The sequence below is a fragment of the Pseudophryne corroboree genome, chromosome 3, assembly GCF_028390025.1.
Source record: "Pseudophryne corroboree isolate aPseCor3 chromosome 3, aPseCor3.hap2, whole genome shotgun sequence".
NCBI lineage: Eukaryota > Metazoa > Chordata > Amphibia > Anura > Myobatrachidae > Pseudophryne > Pseudophryne corroboree.
The window spans coordinates 610,041,243-610,066,132 of record NC_086446.1 but is presented as its reverse complement, the minus strand read 5'-3'; the positions used below and the strand labels follow the sequence as shown (position 1 = coordinate 610,066,132).

Genomic DNA, 24,890 nt, shown 5'->3' with positions numbered 1-24,890 from the left:
GCGTTCCCTTTTACACATTACGACAGGCAGAGTCCACCTTTTACACATTACGGCAGACAGAGTCCCCTTTTTACACATCACGGCAGACCGTGTCCCCTTTTTACACATTTCGGCATACAGTGTCCCCTTTTTTACACATTGCGGCAGACAGAGTCACCTGTTTACACATTACGGCAGACAGAGTCCCCTTTTTACACATTACGGCAGACAGCGTCCCCTTTTTTACACATTGCGGCAGAGTCCCTTTTTTACACATTGCTACAGAGAGAGTCCCATTTTTACACATTACGACAGATAGAATAGATAGATAGATAGATAGATAGATAGATAGATAGATAGATAGAAAGAATAGATGATACTTACTCTCCCCCCGCTGGCTCAGGCAGTCAGGCTATTCGGTGCAGCTGCTGGCAGATCCCGGGCATGGATCCGATGGAGAGGATCTGACACTTCAGTATTCGATTTGCGGCCATTTCCAACAGGTTTTTGCCCGTTTTCAACAATGCCGATCCAACTTTTTTTAAAGTCGGATCGGCATTGTCGAAAACGTCCCAAAGACCTGGCGGAAATGCCCGCAAATTCAACAGAATATGTGGATCCGTGGCTAAACCGCCGATCCACGTGTTTTCCGACAAGTCGGAAAAATGGCACTGGACTTGAATAGGTCGAATCCAGATTCGACCTAAAAAAGAAGGAAAGTGCAGTTTTTCCGACACTGTCTCCTCTCCCCCCCCCAAAAAAAAAAGATTCACTGTACATTGATGTGCATTGTTAGATTATTGCTTGATACATATATTGTCATGTACTGTAACTAGGTATAATGCATGCTCTCTATCATTTCCCAGTAAAAAGATTCCAAAAAGAAAATACACTAGGTACAATGTAATCCATACAGTATGTGGCACATCAAGAAGCCTCACTTTGCTTATACTTTTTGTGGTTCCTAAAGTGACTCTTATACTGTATATGCCACTTTCATGATTGTGTATGGGATGTTTGCTGCCTTCTCCAAATGCATAAAAGTAGTGCACAGCGAATATTGGAGATATCTGCTGCCGGAACTGCAGTCCCCATGAGATACTATGGAACTGCAAAGTGCCGATATGCATCGAGCTCTGGAAAACAGATGGCGTTGCCTAATTTAACACTGAAAAGTGCTAAATTGGGAAGGAATGATAAAATACAGAAAACTATTACATTAGTAAATAACAGTTTACTAAAGCATTACATTAGTAAGAAGTAGCAGGTTAAGTGTTAAATTAGTTTATTTAATGTTCTGGTGCTAACCCAGGGGACCCCATGTTCTAAACATGAACCTTATTATTATTATTATTATTATTATTATTATTATTATCAGCCTATAATGTAGAATCAAAAACGTACCCTTTTTTGGACAGTTAGTTACATAAATGTTTTGCAATGCAATGTTTTGTCCCCTGTACTGTCCTTTGTACGGCGCTGCGAAACACATGTGGCGCCTTATAAATAAAATGTAATAATAATAATAATAATAATAAATTACCTTTACGGTGTTAAAGCAAGCTTTTAACTTTTGCAATAGAACTCGAGTTTCAGAGAAGGAGAACCATACCTTGTCAATCCGTTCTTGTCTACAAGGAAAAGAGAATGTGAATCCCAGTGGTAGTGGAGCACCTTTAATTCCCATGTAATCTAGGAATTCTGCAATGCATTCCACAATGTGGTCAAATAACTAGAAAACAGCGGACACAATGATGTTAATAATAAATGACAGCTCCTTATTAAATACTTATTTGACAATATTTTTTGCTTAACAACATGTTGTCACCCACGTTTTCATTTTGTCTTTCTCCTTACCGCCCCTTAACTCCACCCTAAAACCCTCATACTGTCACACACAACCTAACTTGCAAATTGCATTTACTTCCAACTCTGCACGAGCCTCACGGTGTGTTGAGTTTTTGTGTTGCGGAGTGCTCCAAGACGTAATATAATTCAAAGCATCATGTAAACAATGAAAACATTGGAAGAAGATGTCTATCTTTAGGTGATTATAGTGTAGGGATTCTACATGTAACCTTCACTAAATATATTTGTTTTAACAAAACCGTTTATATCATACAGGAAAAGTGATTTACAATTACAATTACAGCAAACATGGACACTACAAAGCTTAGCTCTGATTACTGGATAAAGATTCATTTTACAGATCAGTACTGTACCACATCCAAGATCCAAGACTATAAATAATTCTGCCTGAATACAATAAGGAGGGGAAAACACAGAGGGCCGAACAATAAGCAATGTATTTAGTAGGCGTTGCAGGAGGACATATACAAACCAATACATTAAACCCTTTTGCACTTGGAGAACCCCTTTACATTTCTCTAAATATATATATATATATATATATTTAAACCAACAATTATGTTGATAGTATATTAAAGCATATACTAACTAAGTATATTAATTCAAACTCCATTTATTTATATTTTTGCCCCCAAATACTGAACTCTGGGACATAATTATCTCTCACAAAACGTCTTGGTTTTACAGAGTCCACTCTATTATGGGTTATTGCTGGTGATAAGTTATAACCCAGTTGTTCCTAATTATTGCCGTCTCCCGCTGGCAACAGTCTCCCCTGTGCTTGTTCTACCACGATGCCTGGTCTGGTAATGAAATCTGGCGATTGGGCCTAATCAGAACAGAAGCTATTTTTTTTAAATAAATAATTCCTAGAGTATAGCATTTTTTAAAGTAGTAGAGCTTATAATATTAGAAGTTAAAAATAAATGAAGTTGTATAGAATACTTTTATTGGTGTCAGTTTTTAAGCACTTTATTTTTTATTTTATTGCAATAGTGCAACTGAAAGCTGAAATCTGGGCTTATATTTCCATTGTACATGAATGGGCACAACTGGCCGATAAAGCAATCAGTCATGTTTGTAGGTCTGGGCCATTAACTCTCTACTGCTTGGTAATATTTGGTCGATAAATATTTGCAAAATGTAAAGGTTTTATCAACAGGCCCTTAAATGAAGAAAATATCTGAATATATGAAGTTTCACAATATGGAGGCGGCTTGTACCTCTTCACCTGTCCCTTGCATTATTTCCAGAGGAATGGCGAAGATCTTGTTGTACATTTTCACATAGCGTCTTCGCCCACTTCTGATTTTGACCAGCAACACTCTGAAGTTTGTTCCCCCAAGGTCCAGAGCCAGGAACTTGCCGTTTTCTATAATACAGATGATAGATTTTCATTTTCCGGCACAGTAGTACGCTGAAACATAGGGAAGATCGATGTATCAAACCTTCTAAAGAGGACAATGGGAGAAAATCTAATCAGCTACTAACTATCATTTATCAATATGTTCTATAAAATTATAGTTAAAAGCTGATTGGTTTGATACATTTCCCTCGCATTTTTCAGCCCTGGCATTCTACTATGATTAAGCATTATTCCCAATACTTATGTAAACATTTAGGGGCCTTTTTATCACCATCCGCATCCAGGATGCAGATGACAGGGGATAAAATCGCCCAAACTCACACTGCGATAATTGACTACATCGCAGGGATGTATCAATTATCGCGTGCAGGGACAGAGCTTGCGGTCAAGCTCTGTCCCTGCGATGATACTTTGCAGCATCATCGGTGTATTTTTCGGAAAAAATACCCTGATATCCTGCTGCGCATGCGCCGCCCCCGCCGACATCGCCGCTACCGTCGCCGCCCGGTCGACCCCCCCTTCCCGTTGCGACTGCACTTTACTGCACCGGGGTCACTTTGTAGCACATGGGGGACCCGGCGCCCGGCAGCGCTCACCGGAGCAGCGGACACCGGCTTCCTGGACAGGTGAGTATGGGTTTTTGTTTTTTTTGTTATTTTTTTACAGCTTGTGTGTCCATCGGACACACATAGTTGATCACTCTGCCGGGTCCCCGCCGGGGGCAGAGAAAGCTGGGCAAAATGGTGCTTTTTGCAGTGCTGCCCTGTGAATTAGCCAGCCTGAGCTGGCGAGTTTATCACAGGGCACACTGCGGTATTTTTTCACATTTTTTTTTAGTAAATTCGGCCACATCGCATTTCGCATTATAAGTATGGGTATGCGATGTGGGTTACTAAAAAGTAGTGAATTAAAGGGTTTGGAGCAGTTTTTCATGAAAACTGCTCCAAATGCCCTTTAATACATTCAGGTGATACTAAAATAATGTGAAAAAGTGTGTTTTCACACCCATTTCACATTATTTTAGTGAAAATAATTTTAATAAATAGACCCCTTAATCTCCACAGCCCCAGTGTCATTAAGGGGCAGATGTATTAAGCCTGGGTAAAGTGATAAAACAGTGATAAGTGCAAGGTGATAACGCACCAGCCAATCAGCTCCAATATGTAAATTTACAGTTAGTAGCTGATTGGCCGGTGCATTACTGTATCTCCTTGCATTTATCACTGTTTTATCACTTTTCCAGGCCCCTAAAGCCTTAAATAAATATTTGCCCAGTTCAATATGTAAAGGCTCCAAGCTCGGGTAGCAGAAGTGAGACATCATAGTGTTCCTTGGTTTTATTTGTGCTGCATTTGTACATTTTTTCTACTGCTGGATGTGCTTTGACTTGGGGAAACAAATCTAGGCAGCTTTTAGGAGTAAAGGCAGAGGGCAACAAAAACAGGCTATGGGACCACAAAAAAAATAAAAATGGACTAGGTCATAAAAGAGCTATCATACATATCATTTTTAAGTGAAACTTTTATTAGAAATGCCCATTTTGTAGCCTTCTTGTGCAGTGACATAACTCCCAGAGACATTGGAGGTACTGGCCAACATCCTCCAAATGTCATAGGGGCACCAAAAAAGAGAGCCCGAGGGGGCTGCTGGACTAGGGCAGATCTCTCTTCACTCATTTCATAGCGATTTACTACAGTCACTACTGACTGCTGTCCAAGTCCTCAAACCCCCTTTGCAGACCCCTTCCGCTGAGGAGTCTTTGAATGTGTGTGATAACAGATCAAAGTGTGTACTGTATATAGGGGCATATGTACTAAGCCTTGGAAAATTATAAATTGGAGAAAGATAACCTAACAACCAATCAGCTCCTGTCTTTTTTCAAATACAACTTGTAACATGGCCGACTTGGGTTGTACATTATTGCTCTTGATTTATCACTATCCAAAGCTTAGTACATCTCTCCCATAGTGAGCTGTTACAGCTCTGCTATTGTGTCTTATATGTCTTAAGGAAATGCACTAATTGTTATAATTTAATATTTTTTTTTTTTTTTGGGGGGGGGGGGGGGGGGGGGTTATCAAAGCGTGAAGAGAGATAAAATTGTGAGAGATAATGTACCAACCAATCCGCTCCTAATACACACCGTGTACACTCGGTGAGATTTTTTCTTACGATTTTGACTATATAGTCAAAATCGTAAGAAAAGTTAGTGCAAATCACTAGGTGAATGTCACCTTGCGATCCCGATTCGATGCCAATGCACGGTTCCGCTTCTGAGCTTTGATAACAAAGAACCCCCACCCGGGCTCTAATTATTATAATTTTCAGATTTCTTATCGCCACAATTAGCTGCGATAAGGAATCTTTATTCTTCCAAATGTACAAATGTACCATTGGGGAGTCACTGGGAGGTTAGCACATGTGCAAGCTGAAGCCACTGGGGAGGGGGGGGATCACTATTTTGCCTCTGAACTTACGCCCCTGCCTCTGTGTTCAGTGTCGTTACATGAATAAATATTTCCACACACGCATACAGATTGAGATCTAACTAATCAATATAAATATAGTGAAAATTTATGACCATGAGATTTTGTACCTGACCCATCTGGTGTCCCATAGACATATGTCGGTAACATTTTCACTGTTGCAGAGCCATGCGTTTCTCTATGAAGTCCATATTTCAGTTCATTCATCATTCTTAATTTAATATCTGCCAGTTTCTCATCTGCAATGCAGAGCAAGTCTAGAACCTCATCAATTTGCTTATGTTGTGAGAGTAGTCTACAAGCCACTGCTGTCACCATAGCCGCCCCTTTACCACTGCCGCTTTCTGAGAGGAGAAACCGCACGTCGCAGTTAGGAACCAGTCTCCTAACCACTTTGTGTAGTCGTTTAGCATACCTGAAAAATACAGGAGTGTGACACTAATATGAATTTGCCCATGCTGTTTGACTAACATTAAGGGTTCATTATACATTACGGGGTCTATTTACTAATACTTGGAGAGTAATAAATTGCATGGAGATAAAATACCAGCCAATCAGCTCCTAACTGTCATTTTTCAAACAGCCTGTAACATGGCAGTTAGGAGCTGATTGGCTGGTACTTTATCTCTGTCCACTCTCTCCAAGGCTTAGTACATAGAGGGTCATTCCGAGTTGATCGCTAGCAGAAAATGTTCGCTGTGCAGCACTTCTGCGCATGCGTATGCGGCGCAATGCACACGCGCGGCGTACTTTCAAAATGGCCGATGTAGTTTCACACAAGGTCTAGCGAAGCTTTTCAGTCGCACTGCTGTCCGCAGAGTGATTGACATGAAGTGGGCATTTCTGGGTGTCAACTGACCGTTTTCAGGGAGTGTTCAAAAAAACGCAGGTGTGCCAGGAAAAACGCAGGCGTGGCTGGGCGAACGCAGGGCGTGTTCGTGACGTCAAAACAGGAACTGAACAGTCTGAAGTCGCAGTCGCAAGCACTGAGTAGGTCTGAAGCTACTCTGAAACGGGCACAAAATTATTTTGTAGCCGCTCTGCGATCCTTTCGTTCGCACTTCTGCTAAGCTAAAATACACTCCCAGTGGGAGGCGGCATAGCGTTTGCACGGCTGCTAAAAACAGCTAGCGAGCGATCAACTCAGAATGACCCCCATAGACCCTTAATTCTGCATAATCGAGGAAAGGTTTAGTACATTATTATATTGACTGGATTGTATTCCTGTTTACTCAAGCATTTCCATAGTGTCCCTTTTAGTATCTTCATGCTTCTGTATTTTATGAAAATGTACTTCATTATTTTCTGTACCATATTATGCTATGTATCTGTTAAGCGCCTTGAGTCCTATTGGAGAAAGAGTGCTATATAAATAAAATTATTATTATTATTATTATTATTAGGGATTCCTACAGAAGGTAGAATAAAAGATAACAATCTGAAGCTACACTACTAGAAAATCAAAATGAGGATAATGCTTTGCAAATGCAGGGGATAATTCAGATCTGATCACAACAGCAAATTTGTTAGCTAATGGGCAAAACCATGTGCACTGCAGGGAGGAGGGGGGGGGGCAGATATAACATGCAGAGAGAGTTATGGTGTGTACACACGGTGAGATATGCACTTAACTTTCCTTACGATTTTTACTATATAGTCAAAATCATAAGGAAAGTTAGTGCATATTGGGGGTCATTCCGAGTTGTTCGCTCGCAAGCTGCTTTTAGCAGCTTTGCACTAGAGATGAGCGCCTGAAATTTTTCGGGTTTTGTGTTTTGGTTTTGGGTTCGGTTCCGCGGCCGTGTTTTGGGTTCGAACGCGTTTTGGCAAAACCTCACCGAATTATTTTTGTCGGATTCGGGTGTGTTTTGGATTCGGGTGTTTTTTTCCAAAAACACTAAAAAACAGCTTAAATCATAGAATTTGGGGGTCATTTTGATCCCAAAGTATTATTAACCTCAAAAACCATAATTTACACTCATTTTCAGTCTATTCTGAATACCTCACACCTCACAATATTATTTTTAGTCCTAAAATTTGCACCGAGGTCGCTGTGTGAGTAAGATAAGCGACCCTAGTGGCCGACACAAACACCGGGCCCATCTAGGAGTGGCACTGCAGTGTCACGCAGGATGTCCCTTCCAAAAAACCCTCCCCAAACAGCACATGACGCAAAGAAAAAAAGAGGCGCAATGAGGTAGCTGTGTGAGTAAGATTAGCGACCCTAGTGGCCGACACAAACACCGGGCCCATCTAGGAGTGGCACTGCAGTGTCACGCAGGATGGCCCTTCCAAAAAACCCTCCCCAAACAGCACATGACGCAAAGAAAAAAAGAGGCGCAATGAGGTAGCTGACTGTGTGAGTAAGATTAGCGACCCTAGTGGCCGACACAAACACCGGGCCCATCTAGGAGTGGCACTGCAGTGTCACGCAGGATGGCCCTTCCAAAAAACCCTCCCCAAACAGCACATGACGCAAAGAAAAAAAGAGGCGCAATGAGGTAGCTGACTGTGTGAGTAAGATTAGCGACCCTAGTGGCCGACACAAACACCGGGCCCATCTAGGAGTGGCACTGCAGTGTCACGCAGGATGTCCCTTCCAAAAAACCCTCCCCAAACAGCACATGACGCAAAGAAAAAAAGAGGTGCAATGAGGTAGCTGTGTGAGTAAGATTAGCGACCCTAGTGGCCGACACAAACACCGGGCCCATTTAGGAGTGGCACTGCAGTGTCACGCAGGATGTCCCTTCCAAAAAACCCTCCCCAATCAGCACATGATGCAAAGAAAAAGAAAAGAAAAAAGAGGTGCAAGATGGAATTATCCTTGGGCCCTCCCACCCACCCTTATGTTGTATAAACAAAACAGGACATGCACACTTTAACCAACCCATCATTTCAGTGACAGGGTCTGCCACACGACTGTGACTGATATGACGGGTTGGTTTGGACCCCCCCCAAAAAAGAAGCAATTAATCTCTCCTTGCACAAACTGGCTCTACAGAGGCAAGATGTCCACCTCATCTTCACCCTCCGATATATCACCGTGTACATCCCCCTCCTCACAGATTATCAATTCGTCCCCACTGGAATCCACCATCTCAGCTCCCTGTGTACTTTGTGGAGGCAATTGCTGCTGGTCAATGTCTCCGCGGAGGAATTGATTATAATTCATTTTAATGAACATCATCTTCTCCACATTTTCTGGATGTAACCTCGTACGCCGATTGCTGACAAGGTGAGCGGCGGCACTAAACACTCTTTCGGAGTACACACTTGTGGGAGGGCAACTTAGGTAGAATAAAGCCAGTTTGTGCAAGGGCCTCCAAATTGCCTCTTTTTCCTGCCAGTATAAGTACGGACTGTGTGACGTGCCTACTTGGATGCGGTCACTCATATAATCCTCCACCATTCTATCAATGTTGAGAGAATCATATGCAGTGACAGTAGACGACATGTCCGTAATCGTTGTCAGGTCCTTCAGTCCGGACCAGATGTCAGCATCAGCAGTCGCTCCAGACTGCCCTGCATCACCGCCAGCGGGTGGGCTCGGAATTCTGAGCCTTTTCCTCGCACCCCCAGTTGCGGGAGAATGTGAAGGAGGAGATGTTGACAGGTCGCGTTCCGCTTGACTTGACAATTTTGTCACCAGCAGGTCTTTCAACCCCAGCAGACCTGTGTCTGCCGGAAAGAGAGATCCAAGGTAGGCTTTAAATCTAGGATCGAGCACGGTGGCCAAAATGTAGTGCTCTGATTTCAACAGATTGACCACCCGTGAATCCTTGTTAAGCGAATTAAGGGCTGCATCCACAAGTCCCACATGCCTAGCGGAATCGCTCCCTTTTAGCTCCTTCTTCAATGCCTCCAGCTTCTTCTGCAAAAGCCTGATGAGGGGAATGACCTGACTCAGGCTGGCAGTGTCTGAACTGACTTCACGTGTGGCAAGTTCAAAGGGCATCAGAACCTTGCACAACGTTGAAATCATTCTCCACTGCACTTGAGACAGGTGCATTCCATCTCCTATATCGTGCTCAATTGTATAGGCTTGAATGGCCTTTTGCTGCTCCTCCAACCTCTGAAGCATATAGAGGGTTGAATTCCACCTCGTTACCACTTCTTGCTTCAGATGATGGCAGGGCAGGTTCAGTAGTTTTTGGTGGTGCTCCAGTCTTCTGTACGTGGTGCCTGTACGCCGAAAGTGTCCCGCAATTTTTCTGGCCACCGACAGCATCTCTTGCACGCCCCTGTCGTTTTTTAAAAAATTCTGCACCACCAAATTCAAGGTATGTGCAAAACATGGGACGTGCTGGAATTTGCCCATATTTAATGCACACACAATATTGCTGGCGTTGTCCGATGCCACAAATCCACAGGAGAGTCCAATTGGGGTAAGCCATTCCGCGATGATCTTCCTCAGTTGCCGTAAGAGGTTTTCAGCTGTGTGCGTATTCTGGAAAGCGGTGATACAAAGCGTAGCCTGCCTAGGAAAGAGTTGGCGTTTGCGAGATGCTGCTACTGGTGCCGCCGCTGCTGTTCTTGCGGCGGGAGTCCATACATCTACCCAGTGGGCTGTCACAGTCATATAGTCCTGACCCTGCCCTGCTCCACTTGTCCACATGTCCGTGGTTAAGTGGACATTGGGTACAACTGCATTTTTTAGGAGACTGGTGAGTCTTTTTCTGACGTCCGTGTACATTCTCGGTATCGCCTGCCTAGAGAAGTGGAACCTAGATGGTATTTGGTACCGGGGGCACACTGCCTCAATAAATTGTCTAGTTCCCTGTGAACTAACGGCGGATACCGGACGCACGTCTAACACCAACATAGTTGTCAAGGACTCAGTTATCCGCTTTGCAGTAGGATGACTGCTGTGATATTTCATCTTCCTCGCAAAGGACTGTTGAACAGTCAATTGCTTACTGGAAGTAGTACAAGTGGGCTTACGACTTCCCCTCTGGGATGACCATCGACTCCCAGCGGCAACAACAGCAGCGCCAGCAGCAGTAGGCGTTACACGCAAGGATGCATCGGAGGAATCCCAGGCAGGAGAGGACTCGTCAGACTTGCCAGTGACATGGCCTGCAGGACTATTGGCATTCCTGGGGAAGGAGGAAATTGACACTGAGGGAGTTGGTGGGGTGGTTTGCGTGAGCTTGGTTACAAGAGGAAGGGATTTACTGGTCAGTGGACTGCTTCCGCTGTCACCCAAAGTTTTTGAACTTGTCACTGACTTATTATGAATGCGCTGCAGGTGACGTATAAGGGAGGATGTTCCGAGGTGGTTAACGTCCTTACCCCTACTTATTACAGCTTGACAAAGGGAACACACGGCTTGACACCTGTTGTCCGCATTTCTGGTGAAATACCTCCACACCGAAGAGCTGATTTTTTTGGTATTTTCACCTGGCATGTCAACGGCCATATTCCTCCCACGGACAACAGGTGTCTCCCCGGGTGCCTGACTTAAACAAACCACCTCACCATCAGAATCCTCCTGGTCAATTTCCTCCCCAGCGCCAGCAACACCCATATCCTCCTCATCCTGGTGTACTTCAACACTGACATCTTCAATCTGACTATCAGGAACTGGACTGCGGGTGCTCCTTCCAGCACTTGCAGGGGGCGTGCAAATGGTGGAAGGCGCATGCTCTTCACGTCCAGTGTTGGGAAGGTCAGGCATCGCAACCGACACAATTGGACTCTCCTTGTGGATTTGGGATTTCAAAGAACGCACAGTTCTTTGCGGTGCTTTTGCCAGCTTGAGTCTTTTCAGTTTTCTAGCGAGAGGCTGAGTGCTTCCATCCTCATGTGAAGCTGAACCACTAGCCATGAACATAGGCCAGGGCCTCAGCCGTTCCTTGCCACTCCGTGTGGTAAATGGCATATTGGCAAGTTTACGCTTCTCCTCCGACAATTTTATTTTAGGTTTTGGAGTCCTTTTTTTACTGATATTTGGTGTTTTGGTTTTGACATGCTCTGTACTATGCCATTGGGCATCGGCCTTGGCAGACGACGTTGCTGGCATTTCATCGTCTCGGCCATGACTAGTGGCAGCAGCTTCAGCACGAGGTGGAAGTGGATCTTGATCTTTCCCTAATTTTGGAACCTCAACATTTTTGTTCTCCATATTTTAATAGGCACAACTAAAAGGCACCTCAGGTAAACAATGCAGATGGATGGATTGGATACTAGTATACAATTATGGACGGGCTGCCGAGTGCCGACACAGAGGTAGCCACAGCCGTGAACTACCGCACTGTACTGTGTCTGCTGCTAATATATAGACTGGTTGATAAAGAGATAGTATACTCGTAACTAGTATGTATGTATAAAGAAAGAAAAAAAAACCACGGTTAGGTCACTGGTATATACAATTATGGACGGGCTGCCGAGTGCCGACACAGAGGTAGCCACAGCCGTGAACTACCGCACTGTACTGTGTCTGCTGCTAATATATAGACTGGTTGATAAAGAGATAGTATACTCGTAACTAGTATGTATGTATAAAGAAAGAAAAAAAAAACCACGGTTAGGTCACTGGTATATACAATTATGGACGGGCTGCCGAGTGCCGACACAGAGGTAGCCACAGCCGTGAACTACCGCACTGTACTGTGTCTGCTGCTAATATATAGACTGGTTGATAAAGAGATAGTATACTCGTAACTAGTATGTATGTATAAAGAAAGAAAAAAAAACCACGGTTAGGTCACTGGTATATACAATTATGGACGGGCTGCGGAGTGCCGACACAGAGGTAGCCACAGCCGTGAACTACCGCACTGTACTGTGTCTGCTGCTAATATATAGACTGGTTGATAAAGAGATAGTATACTCGTAACTAGTATGTATGTATAAAGAAAGAAAAAAAAACCACGGTTAGGTGGTATATACAATTATGGACGGGCTGCCGAGTGCCGACACAGAGGTAGCCACAGCCGTGAACTACCGCACTGTACTGTGTCTGCTGCTAATATATAGACTGGTTGATAAAGAGATAGTATACTCGTAACTAGTATGTATGTATAAAGAAAGAAAAAAAAACCACGGTTAGGTCACTGGTATATACAATTATGGACGGGCTGCCGAGTGCCGACACAGAGGTAGCCACAGCCGTGAACTACCGCACTGTACACTGGTTGATAAAGAGATAGTAGTATACTCGTAACAACTAGTATGACGACGGTATAAAGAATGAAAAAAAAACCACGGTTAGGTGGTATATAATACAATTATGGTTGGACGGACTGCCTGCCGAGTGCCGACACAGAGGTAGCCACAGCCGTGAACTACCGCACTGTACACTGGTTGATAAAGAGATAGTAGTATACTCGTAACAACTAGTATGACGACGGTATAAAGAATGAAAAAAAAACCACGGTTAGGTGGTATATAATACAATTATGGTTGGACGGACTGCCTGCCGAGTGCCGACACAGAGGTAGCCACAGCCGTGAACTACCGCACTGTACACTGGTTGATAAAGAGATAGTAGTATACTCGTAACAACTAGTATGACGACGGTATAAAGAACGAAAAAAAAACCACGGTTAGGTGGTATATATTATAATACAATTATGGATGGACGGACTGCCTGCCGAGTTCCGACACAGAGGTAGCCACAGCCGTGAACTACCGCACTGTACACTGGTTGATAAAGAGATAGTAGTATACTCGTAACAACTAGTATGACGACGGTATAAAGAACGAAAAAAAAACCACGGTTAGGTGGTATATATTATAATACAATTATGGATGGACGGACTGCCTGCCGAGTTCCGACACAGAGGTAGCCACAGCCGTGAACTACCGCACTGTACACTGGTTGATAAAGAGATAGTAGTATACTCGTAACAACTAGTATGACTATGACGACGGTATAAAGAAAGAAAAAAAAAACCACGGTTAGGTGGTATATAATACAATTATGGATGGACGGACTGCCTGCCGAGTGCCGACACAGAGGTAGCCACAGCCGTGAACTACCGCACTGTACTGTGTCTGCTGCTAATATAGACTGGTTGATAAAGAGATAGTATACAATACTACTAATATACTGGTGGTCAGGCACTGGTCACCACTAGTCACACTGGCAGTGGCACTCCTGCAGCAAAAGTGTGCACTGTTTAATTTTAATATAATATTATTTATCATGTACTCCTGGCTCCTGCTATAACAACCTGCAGTGCTCCCCAGTCTCCCCCACAATTATAAGCTTTATATACAATACATTGATGTGCAGCACACTGGGCTGAGCAGTGCACACAGACTGAGTCACTGTGTGACTGTGTATCGTTTTTTTCAGGCAGAGAACGGATATATTAAATAAAACAAACAACTGCACTGTCTCTGGTGGTCACTGGTCACTGTGGTCGTCAGTCACTAAACTCTGTCTGCACTCTGCACTCTCTTCTAATCTACAGTATCACAGCAATCTCTCTCTCTCTCTCTCTTCTAAATCTAATCTAAATGGAGAGGACGCCAGCCACGTCCTCTCCCTATCAATCTCAATGCACGTGTGAAAATGGCGGCGACGCGCGGCTCCTTATATAGAATCCGAGTCTCGCGATAGAATCCGAGCCTCGCGAGAATCCGACAGCGTCATGATGACGTTCGGGCGCGCTCGGGTTAACCGAGCAAGGCGGGAAGATCCGAGTCGCTCGGACCCGTGAAAAAAAAAGTGAAGTTCGTGCGGGTTCGGATTCAAAGAAACCGAACCCGCTCATCTCTACTTTGCACACGCTAAGCCGCCGCCTACTGGGAGTGAATCTTAGCTTATCAAAATTTGCGAACGAAATATTAGCAGAATTGCGAATAGACACTTCTTAGCAGTTTCTGAGTAGCTCCAGACTTACTCGGCATCTGCGATCAGTTCAGTCAGTGTCGTTCCTGGTTTGACGTCACAAACACACCCAGCGTTCGCCCAGACACTCCTCCGTTTCTCCAGCCACTCCCGCGTTTTCCCCAGAAACGGTAGCGTTTTTTCGCACACACCCATAAAACGGCCAGTTTCCGCCCAGAAACCCCCACTTCCTGTCAATCACATTACGATCACCAGAACGAAGAAAAAACCTTGTAATGCCGTGAGTAAAATACCTAACTGCATAGCAAATTTACTTGGCGCAGTCGCACTGCGGACATTGCGCATGCGCATTAGCGACTAATCGCTCCGTTGCGAGAAAAAAATAACGAGCGAACAACTCGGAATGACCCCCATTGCACCGTGTGTACACAGCTTGCGATGCTGATGTGCGGTTAGAGGCGGAACTACCGCCAGTGCAACCAGTGCATTGCACTGGGGCCTGCCTCTGTCCAGGGGCCCAAAGCATGTAATGAGTTAAACCGACTCATTACATGCCGCTGCCCGCAGCATACAACCGCCCAGAGAGGAGAGGAGCGCACTGCAATGGCACGGGGGATAAGGAGGAGAAGGGAGGTGGAGGAGGGAGCCGCAGCAGCGCTTTGTTACTGGTGGAGGCGCTGCTGCTGCTGTCCCTCTGCTTCACTATAGGCTGTCTTCCGAGAACAGCCTATAGTGAAGCAGAGGGGCAGCAGCAGCAGCACCTCCACCAATAACACAGCGCTGCTGCGGCTCCCTCCTCCACCTCCCTCCTCCTCTCCTGCCCCGGAATCGTGACCAGAAGCTGCACCGAGGAGCCTGAGCCAGTGGAGGGGGTAAGTATAATTCTTTTCTTTCTTTCTTTCTTTCTTTCTTTCTTTCTTTCTTTCTTTCTTTCTTGGGACTGTCTTCCGCAATGTGTAAAAAGGGGGAATCTGCCTGCCGCAATGTGTAAAAATGGGGAATCTGCCTGCCGCAATGTGTAAAAAGGGGGACTCTGCCTGCCGCAATGTGTAAAAAGGGGGAATCTGCCTGCCGCAATGTGTAAAAAGGGGGACGCTGTCTGCCATAATGTGTAACAAGGGGACGCTGTCTGCCGTAATGTGTAAAAAGGGGACGCTGTCTGCCGTTATGTGTAAAAAGGGCACGCTGTCTGCCGCTATGTGTAACAAGGGCACGCTGTCTGCCGTTATGTGTAAAAAGGGGACGCTGTCTGCCGTAATGTGTAAAAAGAGGAATCTGTCCGCCGTAAGGTGTAAAAGGGTCTCTACCTGGTGTAGTGGTGCTACTGTGGGGCGTAATTTGAATAATGGAGACTACTGTGCACCGTTTTATGAATTGGTATTATTTTGTGGCCACACCCCTTCACCACGAAGCCACGCCACTATGTATTTTTGCACGCGCCTACGGCGCGCACTGCCCCTGTTTTGCATGCAGGGGTGGGGCTCCGATGCCCTTTCTTGCACACAGTGCTAAAATGTCCAGTTACGGCACTGTTGCTAGGTATCCATTTCTCTGGCCCTGAGCAGGTCGCCCTCACCAGATCCTTCCCAGGGGTGAGGGGGTGGACTTGGATGGGATGGGGGGGGGGGGGAGCCCAAAGCATTTTGTCGCACCTGAGCCCACCGCTCGCTAGTTCCGCCACTGTGCGCGGTCCTGGGGAATTGGCATCGCAAGCAAATATAGACTGTACAGGCAGCCCAACATTGACTAGATCGGCGGGCCGGGCTCCGGCCCTGTCGAATAGTCAATGCCGAGCTAAAGCCGCATCGTGCCGTGTGTACATGGCTTGAGATTTGGGTGGGGTGTGTTCAAACTGAAATCTAAATTGCAGTGTAAAAATAAAGCAGCCAGTATTTGCCCTGTACATAAACACTATAACCCACCCAAATGTAACTCTCTCTGCACGTTATATCTGCCCCCCCTGCAGTGCACATGGTTTTGCCCATTAGCTAACATATTTGCTGCTACGATCAGATCTGAATTATCCCCTGCCTTTGCAAAGCTGCTGCGAGCATTATCTTTAGATCTGAATTAGGCCCAAAATGATAGGATATTTACTACTGCGGGTACATTTTATTATCTGTGTGATAGGACACTTACTGGGGGGTACATTATATTATCTGTATGATAGGACACTTACTGGGGGGTACATTATATTATCTGTATGATAGGACACTTACTGGAAGTTCTATTATCTGTATGATAGGACACTTACTGGGGGGTACATTCTATTATCTGTATGATAGGACACTTACTGGGGGGTACGTTCTATTATCTGTATGATAGGACACTTACTGGAAGTTCTATTATCTGTATGAGTAGACACTTACTGAGAGGTACGTTCTATTATCTGTATGATAGGACACTTACTGAGAGGTACGTTCTATTATCTGTATGATAGGACACTTACTGAGAGGTACGTTCTATTATCTGTATAATAGGACACTTACTGGGGGTGAGTTCTATTATCTGTATGATAGGATATTTACTACTGCGGGTACATTCTATTATCTGTGTGATAGGAAACTTACTGGGGCTACATTCTATTATCTGTATGATAGGACACTTACTGAGAGGTACGTTCTATTATCTGTATGATAGGACACTTACTGAGAGGTACGTTCTATTATCTGTATGATAGGACACTTACTGAGAGGTACGTTCTATTATCTGTATGATAGGACACTTACTGGGGGTGAGTTCTATTATCTGTATGATAGGATATTTACTACTGCGGGTACATTCTATTATCTGTGTGATAGGAAACTTACCTGGGCTACATTCTATTATCTGTATGATAGGACACTTACTGGAAGTTCTATTAGCTGTATGAGTAGACACTTACTGAGAGGTACGTTCTATTATCTGTATGATAGGACACTTACTGGGGGGTACATTCTATTATCTGTATGATAGGACACTTACTGGAAGTTCTATTATCTGTATGAGTAGACACTTACTGAGAGGTACGTTCTATTATCTGTATGATAGGACACTTACTGGGGGGTACATTCTATTATCTGTATGATAGGACACTTACTGGAAGTTCTTTTATCTGTATGAGTAGACACTTACTGAGAGGTACGTTCTATTATCTGTATGATAGGACACTTACTGAGAGGTACGTTCTATTATCTGTATGATAGGACACTTACTGAGAGGTACGTTCTATTATCTGTATGATAGGACACTTACTGGGGGTGAGTTCTATTATCTGTATGATAGGATATTTACTACTGCGGGTACATTCTATTATCTGTGTGATAGGAAACTTACCTGGGCTACATTCTATTATCTGTATGATAGGACACTTACTGGAAGTTCTATTAGCTGTATGAGTAGACACTTACTGAGAGGTACGTTCTATTATCTGTATGATAGGACACTTACTGGGGGGTACATTCTATTATCTGTATGATAGGACACTTACTGGAAGTTCTATTATCTGTATGAGTAGACACTTACTGAGAGGTACGTTCTATTATCTGTATGATAGGACACTTACTGGGGGGTACATTCTATTATCTGTATGATAGGACACTTACTGGAAGTTCTTTTATCTGTATGAGTAGACACTTACTGAGAGGTACGTTCTATTATCTGTATGATAGGACACTTACTGAGAGGTATGTTCTATTATCTGTATGATAGGACACTTACTGATAGGTATGTTCTATTATCTGTATGATAGGACACTTACTGGGAGTGTGTTCTATTATCTGTATGATAAGACATATACTGAGAGGTACGTTCTATTATCTGTATGATAAGACATATACTGAGAGGTACGTTCTATTATCTGTATGATAGGACACTTACTGGGGGTGAGTTCTATTATCTGTTTGATAGGACATTTACTGAGAGGTACGTTCTATTATCTGTATGATAGGACATATACTGAGAGGTACGTTCTATTATCTGTTTGATAAGACATATACTGAGAGGTACGTTCTATTATCTGTATGATAGGACACTTACTGAGAGGTACGTTCTATTATCTGTATGATAGGACACTTACTGAGAAGTACGTTCTATTATCTGTATGATAGGACACTTACTGAGAGGTATGTTCTATTATCTGTATGATAGGACACTTACTGATAGGTAATTATGTTCTATTATCTGTATGATAGGGCACTTACTGGGAGTGTGTTCTATTATCTGTATGATAGGACACTTACTGAGAGGTACGTTCTATTATCTGTATGATAGGACACTTACAGGGGGTGAGTTCTATTATCTGTATGATAAGACACATGCTGAGAAGTACGTTCTATTATCTGTATGATAGGACACTTACTGAGAGGTACGTTCTATTATCTGTATGATAGGACACTTACTGGGGGTGAGTTCTATTATCTGTATGATAAGACACATGCTGAGAAGTATGTTCTATTATCTGTATGAGTAGACACTTACTGAGAGGTACGTTCTATTATCTGTATGATAGGACACTTACTGGGGGTGAGTTCTATTATCTGTATGATAAGACATATACTGAGAGGTATGTTCTATTATCTGTATGATAAGACATATACTGAGAGGTACGTTCTATTATCTGTATGATAGGACACTTACTGAGAGGTACGTTCTATTATCTGTATGATAGGACACTTACTGAGAGGTATGTTCTATTATCTGTATGATAGGACACTTACTAGGGGTGAGTTCTATTATCTGTATGATAAAACATATACTGAGAGGTACGTTCTATTATCTGTATGATAAGACATATACTGAGAGGTACGTTCTATTATCTGTATGATAAGACATATACTGAGAGGTACGTTCTAATATCTGTATGATAGGACACTTACTGGGATTGTGTTCTATTATCTGTATGATAGGACACTTACTGGGAAGTACGTTCTATTATCTGTATGATAGGACACTTACTGAGAGGTATGTTCTATTATGTGTATGATAGGACACTTACTGATAGGTATGTTCTATTATCTGTATGATAGGGCACTTACTGGGAGTGTGTTCTATTATCTGTATGATAAGACATATACTGAGAGGTACGTTCTATTATCTATATGATAGGACACTTACTGAGAGGTACGTTCTATTATCTGTATGATTGGACACTTACTGATAGATATGTTCTATTATCTGTATGATAAGACATATACTGAGAGGTACGTTCTATTATCTGTATGATAAGACATATACTGAGAAGTACGTTCTATTATCTGTATGATAGGACACTTACTGAGAGGTACGTTCTATTATCTGTATGATAGGACACTTACTGAGAGGTACGTTCTATTATCTGTATGATAGGACACTTACTGGGGGGTACATTCTATTATCTGTATGATAGGACACTTACTGGAAGTTCTTTTATCTGTATGAGTAGACACTTACTGAGAGGTACGTTCTATTATCTGTATGATAGGACACTTACTGAGAGGTATGTTCTATTATCTGTATGATAGGACACTTACTGATAGGTATGTTCTATTATCTGTATGATAGGACACTTACTGGGAGTGTGTTCTATTATCTGTATGATAAGACATATATTGAGAGGTACGTTCTATTATCTGTATGATAAGACATATACTGAGAGGTACGTTCTATTATCTGTATGATAAGACATATACTGAGAGGTACGTTCTATTATCTGTATGATAGGACACTTACTGGGGGTGAGTTCTATTATCTGTTTGATAGGACATTTACTGAGAGGTACGTTCTATTATCTGTATGATAGGACATATACTGAGAGGTACGTTCTATTATCTGTTTGATAAGACATATACTGAGAGGTACGTTCTATTATCTGTATGATAGGACACTTACTGAGAGGTATGTTCTATTATCTGTATGATAGGACACTTACTGGGAGTGTGTTCTATTATCTGTATGATAGGACACTTACTGAGAGGTACGTTCTATTATCTGTATGATAGGACACTTACTGAGAAGTACGTTCTATTATCTGTATGATAGGACACTTACTGAGAGGTATGTTCTATTATCTGTATGATAGGACACTTACTGATAGGTAATTATGTTCTATTATCTGTATGATAGGGCACTTACTGGGAGTGTGTTCTATTATCTGTATGATAGGACACTTACTGGGGGTGAGTTCTATTATCTGTATGATAAGACACATGCTGAGAAGTACGTTCTATTATCTGTATGATAGGACACTTACTGAGAGGTACGTTCTATTATCTGTATGATAGGACACTTACTGGGGGTGAGTTCTATTATCTGTATGATAAGACACATGCTGAGAAGTATGTTCTATTATCTGTATGAGTAGACACTTACTGAGAGGTACGTTCTATTATCTGTATGATAGGACACTTACTGGGGGTGAGTTCTATTATCTGTATGATAAGACATATACTGAGAGGTACGTTCTATTATCTGTATGATAGGACACTTACTGAGAGGTATGTTCTATTATCTGTATGATAGGACACTTACTAGGGGTGAGTTCTATTATCTGTATGATAAAACATATACTGAGAGGTACGTTCTATTATCTGTATGATAAGACATATACTGAGAGGTACGTTCTATTATCTGTATGATAAGACATATACTGAGAGGTACGTTCTAATATCTGTATGATAGGACACTTACTGGGAGTGTGTTCTATTATCTGTATGATAGGACACTTACTGGGAGTGTGTTCTATTATCTGTATGATAGGACACTTACTGAGAAGTACGTTCTATTATCTGTATGATAGGACACTTACTGAGAGGTATGTTCTATTATGTGTATGATAGGACACTTACTGATAGGTATGTTCTATTATCTGTATGATAGGGCACTTACTGGGAGTGTGTTCTATTATCTGTATGATAAGACATATACTGAGAGGTACGTTCTATTATCTATATGATAGGACACTTACTGAGAGGTACGTTCTATTATCTGTATGATTGGACACTTACTGATAGATATGTTCTATTATCTGTATGATAAGACATATACTGAGAGGTACGTTCTATTATCTGTATGATAAGACATATACTGAGAAGTACGTTCTATTATCTGTATGATAGGACACTTACTGAGAGGTACGTTCTATTATCTGTATGATAGGACACTTACTGAGAGGTACGTTCTATTATCTGTATGATAGGACACTTACTGGGGGTGAGTTCTATAAACTGTTCCATCCATTCCAACTGTTGTCCTCATCCTGTCTAACTTCTTGTTCTCTCGAAGCCGTGTGAGGATGGCAGCAAGAGCAGCTGCACAGAGGTTGGCTGATCGGAAGGAGACTATAGTGGAGACATGCTGCACAGCAATGCAATCATCTTCTGATGGCTGCAGGCCAAGGTCAAGTAATATCTGTCTGGTATTATACAGCCCTTCTTTATATCTGTAACAGAGAACCAGAGATTACACAATAACGTCAGCTGGCAGGAGACACTAGTGTTGAAGTATCGCCGTAAGTGGAAGTGCTACAGTTACTGATCCGCTTTGCTGTAACCTTAACGTTACACGTGCAGTTTTTATAAATGCATTAAACATCTTCTTACGTCTCCATGGCAGCCACATGACTTGTTTCTATCTTTCCCTTGGTACGGAGAGCATTAGAGATCTTCCCACCAAACAGAAGGCCTTTCTTTGCCATGCTCAGTAGAATAAGCCTGACAAGTTCTCCCATGTACAAACCACTGATCATCTTCTCAAATCTAAAGACAGGGGATAAATAGCAGCATTATTCTCACTGTTCCATCTGTCACCACAGCCATCAGAAATTTACCTAGGTACCAATAAGTATGTTACGTGGGAGTCTCAGTTTTATCAAGTGATGCCTTCCATAGGAGAAGGTTCCTGTCAAAGATATAACTGTAGACAGTAAGACACCACCATAACTACACTTGCTTTATGTATATGCTATCATTAACCAACAGAACGCTCAACAGCTAACTACTTCTATTGAGATGAAACAGGTGGAAATAACATCAGAGTGCCCAAGACTACAGAACACATTTAATATTTATTTAGAAATAATCTCCTCTGATATAATAATATGTTACAGGATAACAGTGAGCTGATGAAGAGATCTGAACAATATGTGACTTATTCTGTGTGGTACGCTGCTGCGACCGCGTTAGTGCTTGTTGCCATAGCCGCACCTATAACTGTATGTTAATGCTAGTTAGAGATGCGCGCCGGAGCATTTTTGCTGGATTTGGATTTGCCAAAACGATGTGACTGGTTTTGGATTTGGAATTTTAAAATAAAATTGACAAAAAAAAACTATAAACACTTAATTTGGGCCTTTTTTTGTTCCTAGAGTATTATTAACCTCAATAACATAAATGTCCAGTCACTTTCCCTACATTTTGACCACCTCACAGCTCACAATATTGTTTTCACCAATACTGGCCAAAGGCTGGCTGGCTAAACTGGGGTATACAGTGTGGGTTGAAAACAGTGCTGGTCAGATACAGTGTGGTTTGGATACAGTGCTGGTCAGATACAGTGTGGTTTGGATACAGTGCTGGTCAGATACAGTGTGGTTTGGATACAGTGCTGGTCAGATACAGTGTGGATTGGATACAGTGCTGGTCAGATACAGTGTGGTTCGGATACAGTGCTGGTCAGATACAGTGTGGTTTGGATACAGTGCTGGTCAGATACAGTGTGGATTGGATACAGTGCTGGTCAGATACAGTGTGGTTTGTATACAGTATGGGATACAGTGTGGGTTGGATACAGTATGGGATACAGTGTGGGTTGGATACAGTATGGGATACAGTGTGGGTTGGATACAGTATGGGATACAGTGTGGGTTGGATACAGTATGGGATACAGTGTGGGTTGGATACAGTATGGGATACAGTGTGGGTTGGATACAGCAAGGGATACAGTGTGGGTTGGATACAGTGCGGGATGGATATAGTGCGGGATACACCAATAGTACACTTACTGTGACAGGGGATTCCGGTGGAGTCCTCAATTCGGGAGTGTCGGCAGTGCAAGGGGGCTAACAGAGTCCTCAGTGTGGGGTTGCAGGCATTCAGCGGTACTGCTGTGGTGCCAGTGGTGTCGGCAGTGATGATGGTGTTCTCAGTGCAGGGATGCTGGTAGTGTTGGTTGTGTCCTCAGTGTGGGGTTGCCGGTGGGGTCTGTACTGCTGGGGTGCTGGCAGTGTTGGCAGTGATGGTGTCCTCAGTGTGGAGCTGCTGGTGGAGTTGGTACTACTAGCTGTGTTGGCAATGTGGGGGTGCCAGCGGTGTCCTCACTGCTGGAGTGTCAGCAGTGCTGGCAGCGTCCTCAGTGCAGGGTTGCCGGTGGTGTCGGTACTGCTGAAGTGCTGGTGGTGTCGGCATTGCAGGATTGTCGGGGATGTCCTCAGTGAAAGGGAGCCAGCAAAGCAGGAGTGCCAGCGGTGTCCTCAGTACGGGGGTGTGTCAGCAGTGTGGGAATGCCAGCAATGTCCTCAGTGCAGGGGTGCCGGCAGTGTCGGCAGTGTGGGAATACCGGCGGTGTCCTCAGTGTGGGAGTATCAATGGTATCATCAGTGTGGGGGTGCCAGGGGGTGGGAACTTCTTGGGGTGCCGGCATTGTGGGGTTGTCAACAGTGCGGGCAGCGTTGTCATTAGTGCAGTGATGGCCACCATTGTAGTCTGTGGGGACGCGTTGATTGGCTGAGAGCTGTGACAGACAGCTTTCTCAGCCAATCAGCAGTCAGCCCTTTGATTCCAATGGGATTTTAGAAATTGGCGCCCATGCCAAAACCGCAAGATTCAACAGTGGGACCTCGAGGTTTCGGCTCAAATAGGGATCTGAGCCAACTCAGATCCCGGATGTTCAGAGCGGTTCGGATTTTTAAAAATCCGAACCACTCATCTCTAATGCTAGTAACATAGGTGGTTATTCCGAGTTGATCGCTAGCTGCATTCGTTCGCTGTACAGCGATGAGGCAAATAAACGGCACTTCTCTGCATGCGTATGCGGCGCAATGCGCACGCGTGATGTACTTTTACAACGGCCAAAGCTTTTCAGTTGCACTGCTGACCGCAGAGTAATTGACATGAAGTGGGCGTTTCTGGGTGTCAACTGACCGTTTTGCATATGGAATGCATGCACCCTGCAACTTTTCAGAGATTTAGACCATGTGCAGCCACAAAAAAAAATCTAATTTACATTCGAATGGCCGGCCAATTCTCCAGATATGTCAATCTGAAAATCACAGTGATCTATGGTTACGTCAGCATGAGCGGTTAATCAGACAAGGTAACTGTCACCAGCAAGGAGTCATTCAGTGATCTGACAGTGGGTCAGAAATCCCAACTTACTAAAATGATGTTAGGAGTTTCTGTTGTGGGAGGTTCAAAAAGGCAAGAGGTATGAAGCGTTC

General features: G+C 43.4%; 1 protein-coding gene across 1 annotated transcript in view; it reads right to left on the bottom strand.

Annotated features, from left to right (window-relative positions):
• Positions 1-24,890, bottom strand: part of LOC135058077 (hexokinase HKDC1-like) — a 117,902-nt gene that overhangs the window by 58,683 nt on the left and 34,329 nt on the right. The window contains exons 7-11 of the mRNA XM_063963702.1: positions 22,057-22,212; positions 21,663-21,896; positions 5,811-6,115; positions 3,072-3,220; positions 1,592-1,711 (exon numbers count right to left, since the gene is read on the bottom strand). Coding sequence (XP_063819772.1) covers positions 1,592-1,711; positions 3,072-3,220; positions 5,811-6,115; positions 21,663-21,896; positions 22,057-22,212 — 964 coding nt within the window. The remainder of the gene's footprint in view (positions 1-1,591; positions 1,712-3,071; positions 3,221-5,810; positions 6,116-21,662; positions 21,897-22,056; positions 22,213-24,890) is intronic.